A 19,773-nucleotide genomic window follows, 5' to 3' on the forward strand; every position below is an offset into this window, starting at 1 on the left:
TTTGTTGTACCTTTTAAAATAGAAAATGATTTCAAAACGAGACTGAAAACCATTTGACCAATGCTTCACTGTACTTTATTATAAAATTTTAAATTTTCCTTCCACTTACCAGTATACAGTTGAACATTTATAATAATTATAATAATAATAATGTAAAAGTAGTTTGGAATTACTCAGCAAAGATAAGCATCAGAAATGAATATCATAACAAGTTAGTAGCAAAGCTTATAGAAATAAATTAAAAGAGGTGGCTGAAGGGAAAGATAAAGCTTCACACATGTTTTTCAATAGTTAGCCAAGCTTACCGTGTATTCTTGAAATTTTGCCAGGTACTTACGTTTTAGTCAATCGTGGATTAAAATGATACATGGCAACATAACTACAAAGAATAAAATGTGAAAAAGTACATTTCCCTCACTGCTCTTTGACTACCTTGCTAGTTGATTGCTGTCAAATTATGAAAAAAATGATTATGAAATTAGTGAAATTATTTAAGGAAGCATAGGCTGCCCTTTATTCTCTGAGTTAGTCTAGACAAACATTGCAGGGGCATTTTTTTCATAAGCACAAGTGACATTTTTCGTACGAAGGTGCCCAATAAATATAGTTCCTGCAGTGAGGTTTCTTAAAGTGCCTAAATCTGGATGTGTTTCCACTGACGTGATAAGTTACAGTCAGCTTCAATGTTTCTCCATATAGATTTTTATCTTGTTTCTGTACAGTGTCAGGCAGTTTTTCCACTTTAATTTGTTAAAGCATATATTCAATGGGTTATCCAAACAAAGTATATTTTCTTAGATAAAATATTTCCTTTTTGTTTTTTGACTATCCTTAAATGTGATTCATCTAAATCATCCATCAGGTTATAATATTCTTCAGATGGAATTAACATTCTTTTAAGAACACTAATTAACTGTTGGTGATTTGTTTATAGCATTGAGAACTCTAGGTTCATTCTCTGCTTAAACTTTCAAAGCTTCTGCTAAAATCTTGCTGAAACCTCATGAGGTTCTCATGAGCCTACTATCTGAACCTGTCTAGGTCTCTGCATTGCATCCCATCCCTCGAGTGTGTCAGCTGCACCACACAGCTTGGTGTCATCTGCAAATCTGCTGGAGGTTCACTCGATCTCACTGTCAGTGTCACTGGTAAAGATCATAAAGAGCATCAATCACAGTACTGATCCCCGAGGGACACCACTTGTCTCTGATCTCCATCCAGACATTGAGCCATTGACCACTACTCTCTGGGTACGATCTTCCTTGTCTATTGAACAGTACACCCGTCAGATCCATATCTTACCAATTTAGAGAGGAAGAAGTTCTGGGGGGCTGTGTCAAAGACCTCTCTAAAATCCAGATAGATGACATCAGTGGCTCTTCCCTTGTCCATTGGTGCAGCTACACCATAATAGAAGGACACATCTTTGATCAGGCAGGACCCGCCCTTGGTGAAACCTTGCTGATTGTCTTGGATCACTTCCCTCTCTTCATGCGCCTTACCATAGCTTCTAGGATGATCTGCTCCATGATTTTCCCCAGCGTAGAAGTGAGGCTGACAGGTTAGTAGTTCCTTGGGTAATCCTTTCTACCCTTCTTAAAAATGGATGTGATGTTGCCTTTTTTCTAGTCACAAGGGACTTCATCTGACTGCCATGAACTTTAAAATACAATCAAGAATGTTTTGGTGACTACATCAACCAAGTCTTTCAGGACTTTGGAATGCATCTCATCAAGACCCATAGACTTATGGATATTCAGGTTCTTCAGCTGATCACAGACTTAATCTTCACTTACAGCGGGAGAGACATTGCTTCCCCACTCTCCACCTTCCGACCCATCTGCTCAAAGGGTGTGTGCAGAGCAGTTGCAACTTCTGCTGTAAGAGAGGTTGTGTTGGACTCAGTTAAGTGGCAGCTGAATTCAGCAGAATGTTATTCCACTGTCAGCTGAGGGGGACAGTGTGAAATTCTCTAATTGAGAACATGACTATATCAAAGAAGATTGTTCTCGCTTGTACTGTATTATGTAGTCTTTGTACATGATATTTCTTAAAAAAGAAAAAAGCAGTAGATTTTAAGCTCATACTTTTTGCTGAGCATAAAAATGACTGAAGTCCCCTCTGATCTTTAGAACAAATGTCACTTAGCACCTATTGGTAAAAGATACTTGCTCTTTCCATGAGCTGCTTAAATGCTGCTGAGTAGAAAGATGAATCCTATCACTACTGGAGGGCAATAGTCTGAAGGTTACCTCAATAGCTAGTAAGTAAAACTGCTGAGTATGTGTTTATTTTATGAAACAGTTTTATTGGATAAACTACCTGTTTGTGCAATGAAGAATAATTTCACTGCTTATAAAAGATTGTAGACTGCCGTTTTTCTTGCAGTTCATTCTGTCAGACGAATTGGAGGCAAAGCATGAAGAGATTTCCAAAATTTTTTGTTGAGTCTCTTGTATTTTAATGGGGTCTTAAGTATTTATCACACATAATCTTTTGATACTCCTCTTCCATGGTTACATATCTAATTTTTGCTGCCAAAGTTTTGCTGGCAGAACTGTGAAATTGGCTCAGTGATAAATGTGCCAGTTGTCACTCAGAAAGCTCTGTTTATTTCACTGGATATCAGTTTTGTATAAAACTGTTATACAAAACAGGAGAACATAACAGTTTATAGATGACAGAGATATAGGAAGTATTTATGCTGAAATGCTGGGGTATGTAGATTGCAATCCCCACTTCTGCTGGCTAACTTCTGTGTAATATTTACCCAGACTTTCAAGCTTTTTTTTTGCCATTCTCTGGAAGACACTCATACAGTGGACTTAGTACCTCTAAGTACTGCATTAACAAGGTAGGATTTTACTTAGAACAAGATACTTTCCTTTTATTGTTGTTCACATGGAGAAATGTGAAAACGCTCATTTTGTGTTTTTGTTTATTTGTCTCTTTACTCAATAAACATATATTTCATTTTCCAGATACTGAAAAACAACTTTAAGACACTTGAATTTTTTGTCCGTGGACCTCAATTATAAATTTATTTCATCTATATATATGAACCTGAGGGACTGGTGAATATAACATTGTTTGTGCAGTTTTCAAAAAGTCTCTGTAGAAGTGCAGATCCTTGAAGGTGATATCACCTTGTGGAAATTCATCAAAACATGCTCTAATTTGGCTGCCCTAGTTGCCAAGATAGACATGTAGTTTTCAATCTTTGAACATTTTGTTGATCGAAGTAAGAACAGAGTGCAGATTTATAACATTTGACAGCTTCAGCCATGGACCTTTCTGTCTGACAGTGTCGTGTATAGAGGAGAGAGCAACAAACACAGCTGCTAACCTCAGTTTATTTTGACAAAACACTTCTACACAGGTGGTCAGTGCTAGAAGCTGATCATGTTAATTGAGACCAGATTTAGACACTTGTTCCTCAAGGTCTTTCATAGTAATTGGCTCTTACATTGATGATATTCATTTTCTTTTCATACTTAATAGAGGAATTCTTTAAGGAGTTCTTTCCAAGATTGCTATTTGAGCCTACTGCGCTGTATTCAAATCCTAAAATGAAATTTTTCCCTTTTGCATGTCAAAAGTAATTCTTCCACTACTGATGTTTGGATTTTTTTTCAGTTTTTTTTTTTTATTGTGTAGCACAAAAACAAAACAAAACAAAACTTTTAAACTTGTTTTAGTTAACTTACATATAAGGTAGATTTCATTATAATGATAATATCACGCATTTTCTTTGAGAGATTTTTTTGGATTTATTACAATAGTAGCATTGCATTAAGAAGTACCTACTCACTGTTATCAACCGCCTCTAATTAGTACTTTTCTCCCAGAATATGTATTTTTCTGGAGAATTACTATAAAGTTATTTATCCTAATTGCTTTTTAATTTTTTTCAGGGAGTGCTGGAACACCTGTTATCTTCAATGAAAATGGAGATGCTCCTGGACGCTATGATATTTTTCAGTATCAGATCACCAACAAGAGTACAGAGTACAAAATAATTGGTCATTGGACCAATCAACTTCATCTAAACGTAAGTGGTAGTTTAACTATGATGCAGACTTTGGAGAAATACAGCCATTTGAGTATTACATTGCTATACTTCAGAAATGTTGAGGATTTCAATTAGTTGGCAGAGAAAAGTTATTCCATTCTCTTTTTGCGAAGACTGCAAAAAATAACATAAAAAATTAAACCTAGTTCTTTATATTTGAAAAAAAAAAAGTTGGGTTACATATTCTCCTGCTACTTTAAATTATATTTTAGAATCACTGTATATCCAATATTCCTTGGTTTGACTATGAATTTAGGCAGGGAAATAGAAATTCATAGTTCAAAAGAAGGTGTCAGACAAAATATTTCACACATATGTATTGCTTGGGTCTTTCAAGTATGGACAGAATGCAAAGGGTTGGAAATGTACTTTGTAAAAGGGATGTTTGGACTATATAACCACTTCTGATTTGCTTGAAACATTGGGATGCTGAAATACTGAAATAAACATATTTCTTGAATGTAAAGGGAAAATTTGGAGTTTTTAGGTATAGTTAGCCCTTATTACATTGTAACAGAGGAAATAAGTTACCCATCCTTGGGAAGTGTTTCTAATTTATGCTTTACTGTGTTCTGCAAGTTTTATGGTAACTAAGCTCCTCATGTGCATTGAACTATATTTGTTTTGAAAATCACCGTCCCAGTAAGGTTCAGAGAATACTTTATGTAAGAATATTTCAATGACAGCTAAGCATTAAGTCATAGCTGTAACTTGAGAAGTTTTGGGGACCGGGAAAGTTGCAGTCCTGAGAACATGGAATTTAAGTTAACCCATTTTATACAGGGTTTACCTTAGCTCTGCAAATTTGAAACATCAGTTGTTGTTTTGCTAAAGAATGGTGTGAATTGATGACTGGATTCAGCAGGGACCTTGGTGAGCTGATGGACAGTCGGCTGAATATGAGCCAGCAGTGTGCCCAGGTGGCCAAGAAGGCCAGTGGCATCCTGGCTTGGATCAGGAATGGTGTGGTGAGCAGGACTAGGGAAGTCATCCTGCCCCTGTACTCGGCACTAGTGAGGCCCCACCTCGAGTACTGTGTTCAGTTTTGGGCGCCTCGGTACAGAAAGGGCATTGTGGTGCTGGAGCAGGTCCAAAGAAGGGCAACAAGGCTTGTGAAGGGCTTAGAGAATATGCCCTATGAGGAGAGATTGAAGGAACTGGGGCTGTTTAGTCTGGGGAAGAGGAGGCTGAGGGGAGACCTCATTGCTCTCTTCAAATACCTGAAAGGTGATGGCAGTGAGAGCGGGGTTGGTCTCTTCTCACTGGTGACAGGTGACAGGACAAGGGGAAATGGCCTCAAGTTGTGTCAGGGGAGATTTAGGTTGGATATCAGGAAAAACTTCTTTGCAGAAAGGGTTGTTAAGCACTGGAATGGGCTCCCCAGGGAGGTGGTTGAGTCACCATCCCTGAATGTGTTTAAAAACCATTTGGATGTGGTGCTCAGGGACATGATTTAGCGGTGGGTTGTTAGAATAGTATGGTTAGGTTGCAGTTGGACTTGATGATCTTGAAGGCCTTTTCCAACCTGAGCAATTCTATGATTCTATGATTCTAAATCACAAAGAGCAAGTTTCTAACAGCTCTGGTTTTCTGAAAAAGATGTTCCTGATAAAGTCTAAAACAGTATTGTAGACATGTACAAATGATTCTCATGTTGAGACTACTTTGCAAATAATTGTCTGAGTGCTAGCAATAATAATACATATGATGGCTCCCCATTTGCAGGCCCAGCTGTTAAACCACTTTACCATATCTGTTATTTAATATCTGTAAATAATTGGTAAGGACTTGTTTATTTAATTCTTCTGCCCAAATAGAAGAAAGAAACAAACAAAAAAACCTCAGCCCTACAGCAGAAATTATATGTAGCAGATTGTGTGGCAGTGTTAACGCCTTCCAGTAATCTGATATCTATCTATTGAAAGGCATGAATGAAAAAAAAGTCCTTAAATATGTTTAAAGATTAATACTAAATAGTAACTTCTCGAAAGTATTAGATCCATATCATAACTGTTATGGCATACATTCATGATCTTCGTAATTGCTATAGTTTTCTGTATGTTTACAGTATTTATAAAAAAGCTGAAAAATTGATAAGTACATTTTGCACATATTAGTGCTAACACAGCAGTGATGTAGTAGTAGCTATGTTAGAATTTGCTTCAATTTCAATTCCATTCCAATTTGCACTTCTGTCTCCACCTAGACTACTCAGTTTTTCATTAATCTGTAGATTTTCCATCCCATTATTTCTGCTTGATATATGTGTACTGCAGCGGGATCTCTGACATACCAATGGATTGGCTTCTACTCAGACTGGTAAGATCACACCATGCTAAGCACATTGACCGGAAAGCTAACAGGAAAGAATTTAAGGATGCCTTTTTGTAGCTCTCACTGAGAATGGTTGTATTAGAATATTCCTGTGGCTCTGTTTTTTTTTTTGTTTTTTTTTGTTTCTTTTAAAACCTTTGTGAGCTCACCCACAGGGCATCGTAATGTGTCCAAATTCACGGACAAACTGCCTAGCTTGTGTGTGGTAGAGATGTCAGAGGGTGGGCGCAATGTCATGCTGCTGGTGTTTCAGCTCATAGCTTCTCTCATCCCATGTTCACCTGGGACTGAATGCTCCTCTGGGCTGCTCATGCAATAAAGAGATCTTTCTCTCCCTACCTTTCACCTCTTTCTGAACTTAGTCATCTTAAGGACCTCCAAAGGGAAGACTGGGGTTCATATCTTATGGTTTGTCAGGGCTTGAGATGCTGAATTTCTAATTTCATTATAGATGATTGAACACACGCTGTCAGTGTGTACAGGTGCTGGTACAGTAAGTGAAGAAGGAAGTCACAATAGGGGGATGCAGTTTGTTTCCCTCTGTTTCTGTATTCGTTGAACTTATTTAGTACATGTCAGTGATTCTTATGCTACATGGTGATCTGCTGTGACAGTCCTACTGTTTCATCTCACTAGACAAAGTGTATTGAAACCAACTAATCCTTGTGGGTGATTGTCAATACTCCAAATAATCACACATGCAAATTAGGTAGAGCCTTTGATTGCCAATAGATCAGAGGGAACACAGAGGATATTTTCAGTGGTTTCAGTTAAAATTTTTATTATTGAAGATAAAGGAGTATGATGATGGCAGAAAACTTTTTACCTTTTTGTTCTATACAGGAGATGTTTCTTAAATATAATACTTTTCCCACTGTATCCTTCTTTCTCCTGCACAGCTTCCTCTTGGTGAAGCATGTAACTGATTTTTAGTGAATCTCTCTGTTAGCTAGATATCCTCTATAGATACTTCTAATCCTATTGTTACAGATGTTTCTACTTCAAATTGTGTGGTAACGTGCCATAAGCTGCTTATGATTTTGTTGGTCTATACAGCTTATAGCTTTTTTCATTAATTTATTTTCTGCGACAGATAATTAAATCATGGAAATGCTGAGTTTGCAGTACAATAAGCCTTTTGAACAATTAATTAAACTAGGATTAGAAGATGTCTTATACCTAACTAGTTGAGTCAAAAGTTTCCTTTTTCCCTTTCTATGTATTTTTATTTCCTTTCTCTTAGGGAACTTTGTGATATTTTCATTTTTGAGTCTTGACTGCAGGTCACTGTTGTGTCATCACCTGGTAGCAGGCCCTGCCTGTGTTCTGAGTGCAGCCCTCAGGATTCCTCTTTTATTCTCTGGCTCCTCAGAGATTTCACTGCCTCTGCAGGTCCTCATGGTCAAGCTTCGGACTTGTTCCTTTCCTGCTGCAATGCTGGCTTCCACTTTGGGCAGAAAATGCCAACCCTGGCTAGATAAAGACTGTGTCTTGCTCCCTAAGGGGTTCTTTGTCAGCAGACTTCACTACGGATGTAAAGGCTTCTAGCTGGAATACTGGTTTCTCTCCCTGTAGTCCTCAGTAACATTAATACTCTCCTTTAGGCAGACTGACCTTTTAGATTTCCTTTGAAGCAGCTATAGGTTCCAGATATAGAGACTTCATGATTACTCCTACTAGTGCACTTGTAATCCTTACAAAACACAGCTGTGTGATAATGTTGTGATGTGTGGTTTAAAAGTTAAATTTCCAAAGAGTCAAAATCTTCGAAATTTAAACTTTCACATGGCTTTGAGTCTCAATCTTAATCTTTGAGAGATGTAAGGCAATTCTGAGGGCAGATATTCAGAAGCCTCAAACTACAGCATCAAAAAATTTAGCTGTCTTTTATATAATTATCATTTTACAAGATTCTAGCAATGTTAACTTGTATTCCTTTTAAAGTATTTTCCTCTCTAAGGTTGCTTGAATTTAAATATTCCTAATGTACTGTAAATAATCAGACCCTAGAAGTTTGGGGTTTTTTAATCACTTTGATAGAAAAAATCTTTGCTTTAGAACTTTTGATTGTAGGTTAACTGATAGGGTTAATGGTTGTTTGCTTTCCTCATTTTTTCTTTATCGGTAGAAAAAGATAACATGTTTTCAGGCAACTTTGATAGTTTTCACTCAAAAATATTCTGCTTTTCATAGTGAAATTTTTAAAAAAGTAGACAGTTTCTGTGTTTTTTATTTTAACAAAAGTTATGTTTTATTCATATTGCAACAATATTTTGCATGCCAGGTCACATGTGAACGTTCTCTACAAATGTGTGGGTTTAGCAAATTTGGGCTCTCAACCATGTAATCTCAGTAGGAGTAACGTTAAAAACAAGCTTGCTTTTCCTAGCACTTATGATTTGAAATCAACTTGCTTGCATGACTAATAATGAATTTCCTCTTAGAAACTGTTTTCTGTATTGCAGAAATTGTAATAAGGGATAGAAAGATTTGTTAACTGTTGGCTTTTTATTTCAGGGGCAGCAAATGGAAATAGTTCCAGTCCTGAAGTTTCAATTACAAATTTCTCAGTTACCTTTATGACTTAGAAACCTGTTCAGTTGTTTATCGTTCAGTTTTGAAAAACATTTTTCCTCTTTAAAAATGTTCTAGATTTCTTTTCAAACTTATACATTGTTTTGGTCTACCAAAGTCTGTATTGAAAGACTATCTTTTTCTAAGTTGATCATTTTTTTAGTGATGTTGCCAGCACAAATATTGGTGCTTTCACAATCAGACATTTAGCTAAAGCAGTTAAAAAGCTTGAGTAGAGATCCAATTATGTTAACTTAGTTCCTAAGGAAAAAAATAAATATCAAAACAGTATAACTTTCAAGTCAAAGTGTAGTCAAATTCTTAAGATGGAATTCACTATTTTTTTTCTTTTGCGAAAGCACAGGAATTCAGATGATCAGAAAATGAAATTTTACAATATCTGATTTTTAACTTCTTCTTAGAAATAGTAGAATGCATAAGCTCTCTGATTTATAGAATGTATGCACTGATGAGTTATATGACTCAGGGGCAGCAATTTTTCTGTGATGGTCTTGATTTATAACTAAGAAATCCATAAATTAAAATTACACTGATGTGATGAACTATCAGAGACAGCCATAATCACCATCAGCCTTAAGCACAGTGTTTGGTGAACTAGTAAAATTTGGGAACTCCACATCGAGAATGAGCTTCCCTTCAGGCAGCCATATCACAGGAAGATTTAAATCAGTGTTTGATTTCTCTTCTTTGCTAGGAGTCTTGTAAATTATGTATCTAATCCTGGAGGAAACTATCAACACTGACATTAGTCAATTCTTTTTAGAAGTAACAGATTCAAAATGCATTAGTTCCCTTTCTTCTGACATGATAACAGAAAATGATTCAAGAAGCTTGTGGTATTTTCTCTAACCGCAGCAAACAAGTTTCAAGCTTTGCTGTAGGCCACAGTATTTCATTAAAGAAGCCAGAGTTCCTTTGGTAACTATTATATAATCGATATATATATTTTTTTCAAATTGCTGAACATAACCCTATGTCTAACAAAGAACACTGCCATGAAATACACAAGAGAAGCACTTAGTGCTATATATGATTTTAACTGCAAATGAAATATGGCAAAAAATATTGCCTGCAAAGTATTCTTCTGCCCACAGGGCAATAAAGTTCAAACTTACACTCTATCCATGTTATCTGCCTGAAAATTGTTGATGCTGTGTTAAAAATAAGTCACTAAGACAAGCAAAAATGTGTGGGTTCTTTTATTTTTCTCAAAATTATATTGCCATCTTCTTTTATTCCATAAAGGGCTAAAAGTCAAGTAGAAAGAGACTGCCATGGTTTTTAGAAGAGTACTTATGACTTATGTTTTACAAAGCTAGTCCTTGTCTTAACACTGGTCAGTAAGCATGACTCAGTATTTATTCTTCTTTACTGTCAGAATCTGAGTTCAATATAGAAAGAAGTCACTAAGGACAAATGCTGGACTGAAGAGATCAGTTAACAGTGTGCTGCAGTAAATGCAGACTGTGCACCAGCCAGCAAAGCACCTGAAACATGGAATAAAAATGAGATTTTATGATTTTGAAAGGTTGTATGCTGTATTATGCAAAAAAGGTGGGAAAAAAAAAGTGAAAAAAAAAGTGCTGAAGACAGATGCTGAAAAAGAACTAAATGATTTTAAAATATGTCTGTAAAGATGATTGAAAATCAAATCAGCAGTTGAATTCAAGTTCCAAGGCCATTGGAGGAATCCAAGAATATTGACAGCTTGTCTTCCTTCCGAAGGTTTTTTTGTTGTTAGTCTTAGTAGTATTTTTTTTAGTGAAACAGATGTCTTGACTGACTTTCTAAAGAAAAAAAGAAAATTGGAAAAAATAAAAACTGCTAAGAACATTTCCTGAACTTGAATAATCATTTGTTCTTCATTAGAATGGTACCAGATTGCCATTGAAACAACCTCTGCTTGAGAGTTAGGATGCACAGGGATTTTTCCCACATTGTCAGAGTGAAAGTCAAATTTTTCATGTGAAAAATGGGGCTGCAATTACAAAGTGCGCTGTGAATTTGTCACAGGTTTCTTGAGTAGAAAATTCATAGTTTTTTTCTGTGATAATTCTGTGTAGGAATTATTATTAGACTGAAATATTCTTTAAATAGTCACAGCCAACAAGATTGCAGAGTATTCTTGTTAATTTCAGAAAGCAGAAAGAAAGTGTTACCATTTATGAGGAACAAAATGAATCACTTTTGTTTTAAAATAATATTTTTTCAAAGAATTACAGAATCATAGAATGGCTTGGGGTGGAAGAAACCTTAAAGACCATCTAGTTCCAAGTCTCCTGCCATGGGCAGGCTGCCACCCACCAGCTCAGGCTGCCCAGGATCTCATTTAACCTGGCCTTTAGTGCCTCCAGGAATGGGGCACCCACAGCTTCTCTGGGCAGCTGTGCCATTGCTTCACCGCCCTCTGAGTGAAGAATTTCCTTCTAAGATCCAGCCTAAATCTCCTTGCTTTTGCTTTAAAATGATTCCTCCTTCTCCTGTCACAATCAAACCATGTAAAAAGTTGCTCCCCCTCCTGCTTATAAGCTCCCTTCAAGTACTGGAAGACTGCAAGGAGGTCTCCCCAGAGGCATCTTGTCTCCAAGCTGAACAAGCCCAGGTCCCTCAGCCTTTCTTCATAGGAGATGTGCTCCAGCCCTTTGATCATCACTGTGGCTCTCCTCTTTCACAATAAAAGCAAATATGCAATAATAGAAGAATATGAAATCAGAACCCTTTATATGTATTCTTGGAGAGCTTTGCATTCAAATATAGAACTTCAGAACTGCACCTGTTGTACCCTGTAGTGGCGTGACTTTTAGCACAGACAAACAATTACTGGGCACTTAGATTATGCATGGCCAGCAGCAAATCTTCAGTGAGTTGCTTTGCGAGGTACCAGTGTGAAATGTGGACTATCAGCTTTTTTTCCCCAGTTCCTTCCATCTTTCTCCCCTCCCACACAGCAATTTGTATATGCATTATAATTTGAAGACTGAGCTGCCCTTTAAACCTGGAAGCAAAATGTTCATGCTTAAAAGCTTAAAAATGGTAGATTAAATGATATTTAATTATTGTGCATTTGCGTTACATAATGGAAGTCTGCTACTAAATTAGAATTCATTAAATTGAAAATGAATAAGACATTCAGTACTTTTGAGATGTTGAAAGAGAATAACCAACACTTAGTAGTACATTACTGTCTGGTTTTTTTTGTTTACTTTCCTGTAATTTCTCTTCATCTCATTATTAATATCATTTCTTTAGCATACTCATCTAATATTGATCTAGGAATTTTCATCCTGATAAATCCTCGACCATCTTCTTTTTAGTTTTGAAAGATAAGAAGTGAATCATTTAGCTTATTTCCAAAATGTTTAATCACTGCTTTTAGTGGTGATATTGTGATGTTGCTTACAGTTTAAGACAGGGAATGGAGAATGATGTCTAATCTCATTGTAACTTCATTTCACAGTAAACAGACTTAGTGGGGAGTGGGACAGTAAGATGTGCCAGGAGTGACTGGGACACACAGGGAAGATTGCAATAAGGATTTCAGTAACTTGATGAATTTCCCCCTTTAGGGAAAGCAGAGACACAAAGCAGAGGCTTTGCAATGGTTAACTGAGATTTCCATTGCCAGAGACTATTGCTACAATGAGTTCCTAGACCTGTGATGTAATCCATCTTTTCTCTTACCCGTTGCTATAATCTCATTAGCAAAACTGTGACTTCACTTCCAAAAGTAGACTAGCTGGAGAGTGTCCAGATGTGAATGAGAATGACCAACCTTCTAAAAGTATGCATGTAGGGAAAGGTTGAGAAAAGTTGGACTGCTTTGTCTAGAAAAGGCTGAACCAAAGGGAGTTATGCTAATAATCAGGAAAGTAATATATTGTTAGTCATAGTTAATTTGGCTGTTAGAAGAAGTGGATTTGAATTACAGTAAAAGAACATTAATGTGAGAATGCAGGAAAATTCTAATGATGAGGATAATTAAGCACTGCGTTGCACTGCCTGGAAGGCTGGGTAACCTCCATCACTGTGGGCTGGTTGGAGCACGTGAGCTGTGTGGACTGGTATTGACATAGCTCATTGAGATGTGGGGTCAGAGGAGTCCTCCAGGGATCGCAATCAGACATGATTTCTTAAGGTTTCTAGCTTTTGTTTGTTTCGTTTGATTTTCTAGTAATCCCTTCAAAGGTGGATTTCTTATAGGCCTTCAGCAAATGCTGGGAAAGACACAAGCAACTGGACTTCACACATTAGGTTTCTCAAGAGAATGCAAGACTCTCTATATTTAGCAGGAGCTCTAGAATAATGCTGAAACAGATTTATTAGCTTATAAATTTAGTTACTTATTTAAGCTTTTTTTTGCTTCTATCCCTCAGGTTGTATAACCCACTAGTAGGTAAGGACAAATGTTCTGTGAATTCACAAAGACCTTTCCATCCACACATAAGACTCCAGACTGGTCATGTTTTATAATGGAGGAATACATAGTATTTCCCAAATTAATTTATGGTTTTTTATGTCTATGTGGAAAAGCTTACTATTGTGACAGCAGTGATTTCTTTTACCCTTCCATATCTCAGCATTTTCCTGTAAAGAAAAGCAACACAGAAACTCTACCCTTAAAAGTATGTAAAATGTATTATTAAGTATTCTTATAAATATAAAAAAATAGTTCCTTAAATAGGCATTCTTTAAAGCCACGAAGACAGTCTAAAGACATTTAGCTCTTATGAGAATGCATTGCAGTGTCTATTTGTCTGGCCCAGTTATGATCTCAGATTTTTATTTGTGTTCAAAATATGTAGTACCTGCAATCTGGCATGTTGTGCTATGGAAGAAGGCAGGTAAAGGGTTCTCAAGAGACTGTTTAGTCCTTACATAAAGACTGCATTTTGTTACTCCAAGGATGAAGACTTTACAGCCTCTGAAGACATTCTGTTCCATTTCTTAACTACCCTTATCACTCTGAAGTATCTTATAAATACCCAGCATTAGTTCTCATTGCTATAATTTAAGCCCTTTACATATCTTGTTCACTGTACATTGAGCACATCCTCATCCTTTTTATGTATTTGAAGTTGGTTGTTTTACCCCCTAGACTGAATAATTTCTCCAGGCTGTACAACCTGAATGTATTCCGTTTAGTCCCACAGATGGTGTTTTCTAGGAACATTTATGATCTTTGGTGATTTCCTCTGGACTTCACATTTGATTTTAATTCAGGCTAAACCACAATGATCTAACCTTCACAAAGTGCTCTGTCTGGTCTCACTAGCAGAGAGTGTAGGAGAAACACTGTTTAATGTATTCACTGGTGGAGAGTAAATGAGAAAGATTATTTTATCTGTCTGTGTTTTTCAGGATGGCATATGGCTTTTTTGGTGATATTTAATATTGGCTCAACATGTAATCTACATCATAGCTCTGAAATCTCAGTTTATGAAGTGCCGTTGTCTCTTTGTACTTCCTATCTTGTAATGCTTTACCTTGTTAAACTGCTTGCTCCTTTTTTTTCAGACCCTCTACACTTAGGCAGTGTTATGTGGAATAAGTATTCTGACCTTCAGTGTAGCTCCAACCTTGTTGCATCCAGTGTTACTGCTCAAATTTCATCTCTATATCTTCTGTTTTATCATCCAAACTGTATTAAATGTTTTTTACAAGTATTGAATAAAAGCAGGCTGAGAACAAACTCTTTCCAGGCCCCACTTCATACCATCCCTTCCATTCTGACAGCGAATCAATGACATTTTTTATCTTCCCACAGTTTTCTGATATAATTCGCACTCAGCCCTTCGGGGCTAGATCTGTTTCAATAGGTTGCTTATGACTGAGAGTGTAATTTGAGATGGTGTCAAAAATCTTTCTAATGTTAAGATAAATGACAACTACCCGCTTGTCTCTCATCCACGATGCCTGTTATCCTCCCACGGAAGGAAATGTGACAGCTTATTGTTGACAGATCCCTCTTGGCTGTTATTTGTCTTGTTTATTTGTTTTATCTGTTTTCAAAATGTGTTTGTTTATTTCTTTTGGGATTTTTCTGGGAATTCAAGTTAAACCAATAATTCAGTTAATTTGATAAGTCCTTGACTTTCTGTCCCCTTTTCATAGCATAAGCACTATATTTGTGGATGCCCCATCCCTGGAGATGCTCAAGGCCAGGTTGGATTGGGCCTTGGACAGCCTGAACTGGTGGGTAGCAGCCTGCCTGCAACAGAGCGTAGGAACTTGGTGGGCATTCTGTTCCCTTCCAACCAAAGCCATTCTGTGATTCTATGGTTTACAATTTGCAAGTTTTCCATACCTTCCCATAAAGTCTAAATAGTTTTCCAACTCCTCAGTTAGTTATTTGTGTATCATAGAATAAATCTCAATATGCTTAGCCCCTATGAAGGTCCCTGACTTCCTGAAGTGCTTTCATTTTGAATGTTTGTCATTCTTTCCTTAGCAACAAGGATTATTTCTCTCCTCCTCACCCTTAGTAAATGCACTGGGTAGTGTTTTCTCTAGCTTAAACTTCTGCATTGTTCCAGTTTTCACTGAAATAGTGTTAATTTTCTTCCTAATAGCTATTCTGGTGCTCTGTTTGGGATTTAGGATGAGAATAATGTTGATAACACTGATATTTTAGTTGTTACAAAGTCAAGGACATTTCAGCTTCTCATGCTGCCCTGTCAGCAAGGAGGTTGGGATGTGCACAAGGAACTGGGAGGGGACAGAACTAGAGAAGCTGATCCAAACAGGACATTCCATACCATATGATGTCATATTGAACAATAAACCTAGAGGAGTTGGTTGGGGGAGCTGATGCTGCTTGAGGTCTGGCTGGGCATCAGTTGGCAGGTGGTGAGTAATTGCACTGTGCATCACTTTTTTTGTACACCTTTTCTCATTATTATTCTTTTTCTTTTCCATCCTATTAAACTATCTTTATCTCAACCCATGAGTTCTACCTTTTTACAATTCTCTCCCCCATCCTGCTGGGGCAGGGGAGTGAGCAAATAGCTGCATGGTGCTGAGCTGCCTGCCAGTTTAAACCACAACAGACATGCTTGTTTTTTGCCTGCCAGATCACTAAGTCTCTCCACGGAATTTTTAGTTCAGTTATTGACACTTCATTCTTAGCTTCAGCAGAGGCTTGGCAGTGAGCTCTCCCCCTGCTGCTGAAAATCTTAGTATAAATCACAATCTGTTTGTTGCCATTTCTGAAATAGCTCAGACTTTCAGACTTTCTACATGTGATTTTGTTACCTGGATGGAGCTATGTTTGAACTGTCTCTGTGATTTCCTTTTTTTTATGTAGTGCTGAGTAGAATGGAAAGATCTGATTGTTCCTCAAATGAAGCTGACAAAGGTGGCACGAACTATTATAGCGCGAGCTACCTTAGAGGAATGTCAGAATCTGCATCTCAGTGTTTAGGACCTTGCAGTGCTTCAGGGTAGAAGATACTACATGCATTAGCAGCTATTTTCCTAAAAACAGGTTAGACAAATAAGTCAGGGATGGTTTAGGTATAGTGATACTTCTCTTGAAACAGGGAAATAAACTTGATCCCTGCATTTCAATCAGACTTGTCTGTTCCTCTGTCACAGTCAATTATGGTACAGTGCTGCTGAGGTGAGGGCAACTTTGATCAAAATTTCAAGTGCTGTGCTTTGCTAAAACACTTTTCGGATCTGAGGACCATACGATTGCATGACCTTCCAGCTCTGTTTCCTGTTATTCTTTGGGTGATCAGTGATGGAGTCATCAGCTTCGTGCTTTCTGTCTTGCTGACACACATGCTTGAATGGAAGTATTTGCAAAAAATTTACGTTTGGCTAATTTATAGTTTAAAATAAATATTAGTGATAAGAAAAAGGATGAAAATTCTTCTTAAGTAATATTAAATATGTAAAAAGTTATGCACTTTTTGGCATAACTTCACCAAAGTTACTGGACTGATCTAAATCTGCAGGAGTTCTAGTGCAGGACATAGTATCTGTTAAGTAGTCCATCATGAAAGTGTTTGGGGACAGAATTTCCCCAGTGACTAAAAATATGTAATGGAAATTATATTAAGAAAATCTTTGTCAGAACTGGACTCCTTTTATTTCCTCAAAGCAGTAAATTTTTGAAGTATGCTTGCAGGCTATTTCTGCCTGATCTACAGGAAAAAGAATATTTCCAAACCTTATAGTTCCAGCAGACTTAGTACTGGTAAAATCTTATCACTTGACAAAAAAAGGATGAAGGTGAAGATGGAGGGTTTCCTTTCACAGTAGCATTTTTCCTAAAAAAAAAAATAATCTGACTATCATAAAGGTTGTGGTGTTGTTTCTTTGTTGTTTTTTGTTTGTTTGTTGTTTCTTTAATTTGAGTGTTGTTAAACAAACTTTATTATAGGTAGTTATGGTTCGATCTGCTTTTTAGTAGCATATAATGACTTCAGTCCCCATGTGTGCATTATAACTTACATAGGAATAGGACACCAAAATGCTCATTAAAATCTCTCCAAGTGCATTCAAGTCCATGCAAGGGCAGTGAAGCATTCTGAGTTATGATAGGTGATAGAAATCTATTTGAAAATGGTCTGCATAAAGAATAACTTTTGAAACCTGATTTGCAGTCTGATCCCTTCATAATACTGATATATTTTTGAAATACATACAAGTACTTGCAAAGTACTTTCAAAAAGTCTGAAGTCTGCTGTTGTCATCTCGAATAGGATATTTCTGTGTCATAAAACTACTAAGGAAATGACTGGGAGGACGGGGAGGGCTTGGTCTTGTTTGAAAGTAAAGAGCCTATCTCCAGAGGCAGGTGCTTTAATAGTAATTAAGATACATGTTTCCAAAAGAAAAAATATATTTCTTGTATTAGATAGAAGTGCCTCCAAGGTTGCTGTAAATTTCCATCTAATATTTGAACTGTGCAGTAACAGTAACTGTTTATGTGGTGACCTGCTAATTGCTACAGTTTGTGCCAGTCTACTTCCCAAGGTGTCTGAGAATAAAAAGTGATTTTCCTTGAGTTGTGTGCACGCAAATAAATCTGGCATCTAGCAAATCAAAGATAATATGTTCCAGCTCCTACCTTTCTATCAGCAATCTGTTAGAATCATAGAATGGCTTGGGTTGGAAGGGACCTTAGACATCATCTGGTTCCAACCGTCTGCCATGGGCAGGATTGCCCACATCAGGCCAGTGCAGTTAGTGTCAGTACTTGTGGAGCCCACAAGTGCCAGCCAAATCAAAATTAGAGAAAAGTAGTCTTCAACATAAACAGATCCTGAACTGTGTGCAGAGACTAGAGTTTTAAGGCTGGAGTTTAAAGTCAGTAAAACACTACTCTCTGTGATACAGTGGTGTGATTATTCCCTGCTTAAGATTTTCATATTATCCTCTCCCATGTAAATATTGTATGATTCAACTAGCAAGGCTGGTTTCTTACAGTCTCAGCACACTGAGTGTGCTATCAGTGGAATATATTTCTATTTATAAAGCAAAACTGATATTTAATGTTTTCTGTTTATGATCGCAAGAAACTTGATATCTTTTTGCACTATTTTCTCTTTGCATGTATCACCTCCTTTATCTATTTATTTATTTGCTTTGCCCCAGCTGAGAATAACTTGTCAGCATGGACAAAACATTAAAAATATGTTTTCTTAGATGTAGAGACTGTAGTTATGGGAAGCTGGAGATTAGAAGAAAGATTCTGACATACTGAGGAAGCGGAACAGTTACAGTGTTTCTGCTAGAAATTCTTTGAAATATATTGCTCACTTTTAAAAGAAAAAAAATGTTTTAATCATGCTTTCTAATATAAGTACTTCCCTGGCAAAAGCCCCTCCAGGCCTGAGAGATGGAGCTCAGTTTAGGCTCTGACATCACTGAGATTCAGAAAATAAAGTATCTCTACTTAAAGATTTTGCCACATTTGTAAACTTACTTGTCTCCATTGCTCTTGTCTTGCATGACAGCTTCTCTCCAGACAATTGCAAAGCTGGGGTTCAAGCCAGTTAAATAATTTGCCTAAGGTCACTAAGAAAGTCAGTGTATCAGAGCTGTATGAACTCTATGAACTCTAAGCAAATGCCGTTTGAGACCAAAGATGTGCAACCATTCGGTAGCACTACTTTCAAATAGTATATATTTTACCTTCCCTTCTGGTCTTTTTTCTCTCTTTGCATGCAGTCAGGCTTCTCAAACCCTTCTTCAATCATGACCGACATTCGACTGCATTAATTTTTAACTGGTGTTTGGTAAAAACAAAGATATGATCCCATGTTCTTCACAAATATTTAGGAATATCTATGCCTGAAGTCCCAGAGAAAGATGTCTCAGTTTACAGGAGAACATCTGTATGTGGTGAGTGAGGTAAATAATTCTAAGAAATTACAGCAAATTTCTGATAGTGATTTGAGTCGGCAGTTGACAATCTGAATTCACTCTAGTTTATTTTGTAGTGTTTTCCTTTCAAGTGTATTTTTTTACCCTTGACTTATTTCCATTCTACACATGCTTCCTTAAATGTTTGTAAGTTTAGTCTGTAAGTATGCCCAGTTATTCTCTAGAGAGATAAAATCCGTCTAGCAGACTGAATGCAATGATCATTATATTTAGGCTCATAATGAATTCACTTTAGTTGAACCAGTTTCAGTTTAATTTTGGTGTGCGATGGTTCAGATGACTTGATTGGACTAGGTACATTAGAGACTTGAACTTTTACTCTGAGAGTAGATGCATTAGACAATTCAAAAAGCCAAATATTGGACTAAATTGCCTTA

The 19,773-nt window shown here is 36.9% G+C and overlaps 1 protein-coding gene across 3 annotated transcripts in view; it reads left to right on the forward strand.

The window, feature by feature from the left end:
* GRM8 (glutamate metabotropic receptor 8) overlaps nucleotides 1–19,773 on the forward strand; it is a 326,341-nt gene that overhangs the window by 263,657 nt on the left and 42,911 nt on the right. For all 3 annotated transcript variants that reach the window (XM_021384769.1, XM_021384768.1, XM_021384770.1), the window contains exon 8: nucleotides 3,915–4,051. In XM_021384769.1, coding sequence (XP_021240444.1) covers nucleotides 3,915–4,051 — 137 coding nt within the window. The remainder of the gene's footprint in view (nucleotides 1–3,914; nucleotides 4,052–19,773) is intronic.

This window comes from Numida meleagris, chromosome 1, assembly GCF_002078875.1.
Source record: "Numida meleagris isolate 19003 breed g44 Domestic line chromosome 1, NumMel1.0, whole genome shotgun sequence".
Taxonomy (NCBI): Eukaryota; Metazoa; Chordata; class Aves; order Galliformes; family Numididae; genus Numida; species Numida meleagris.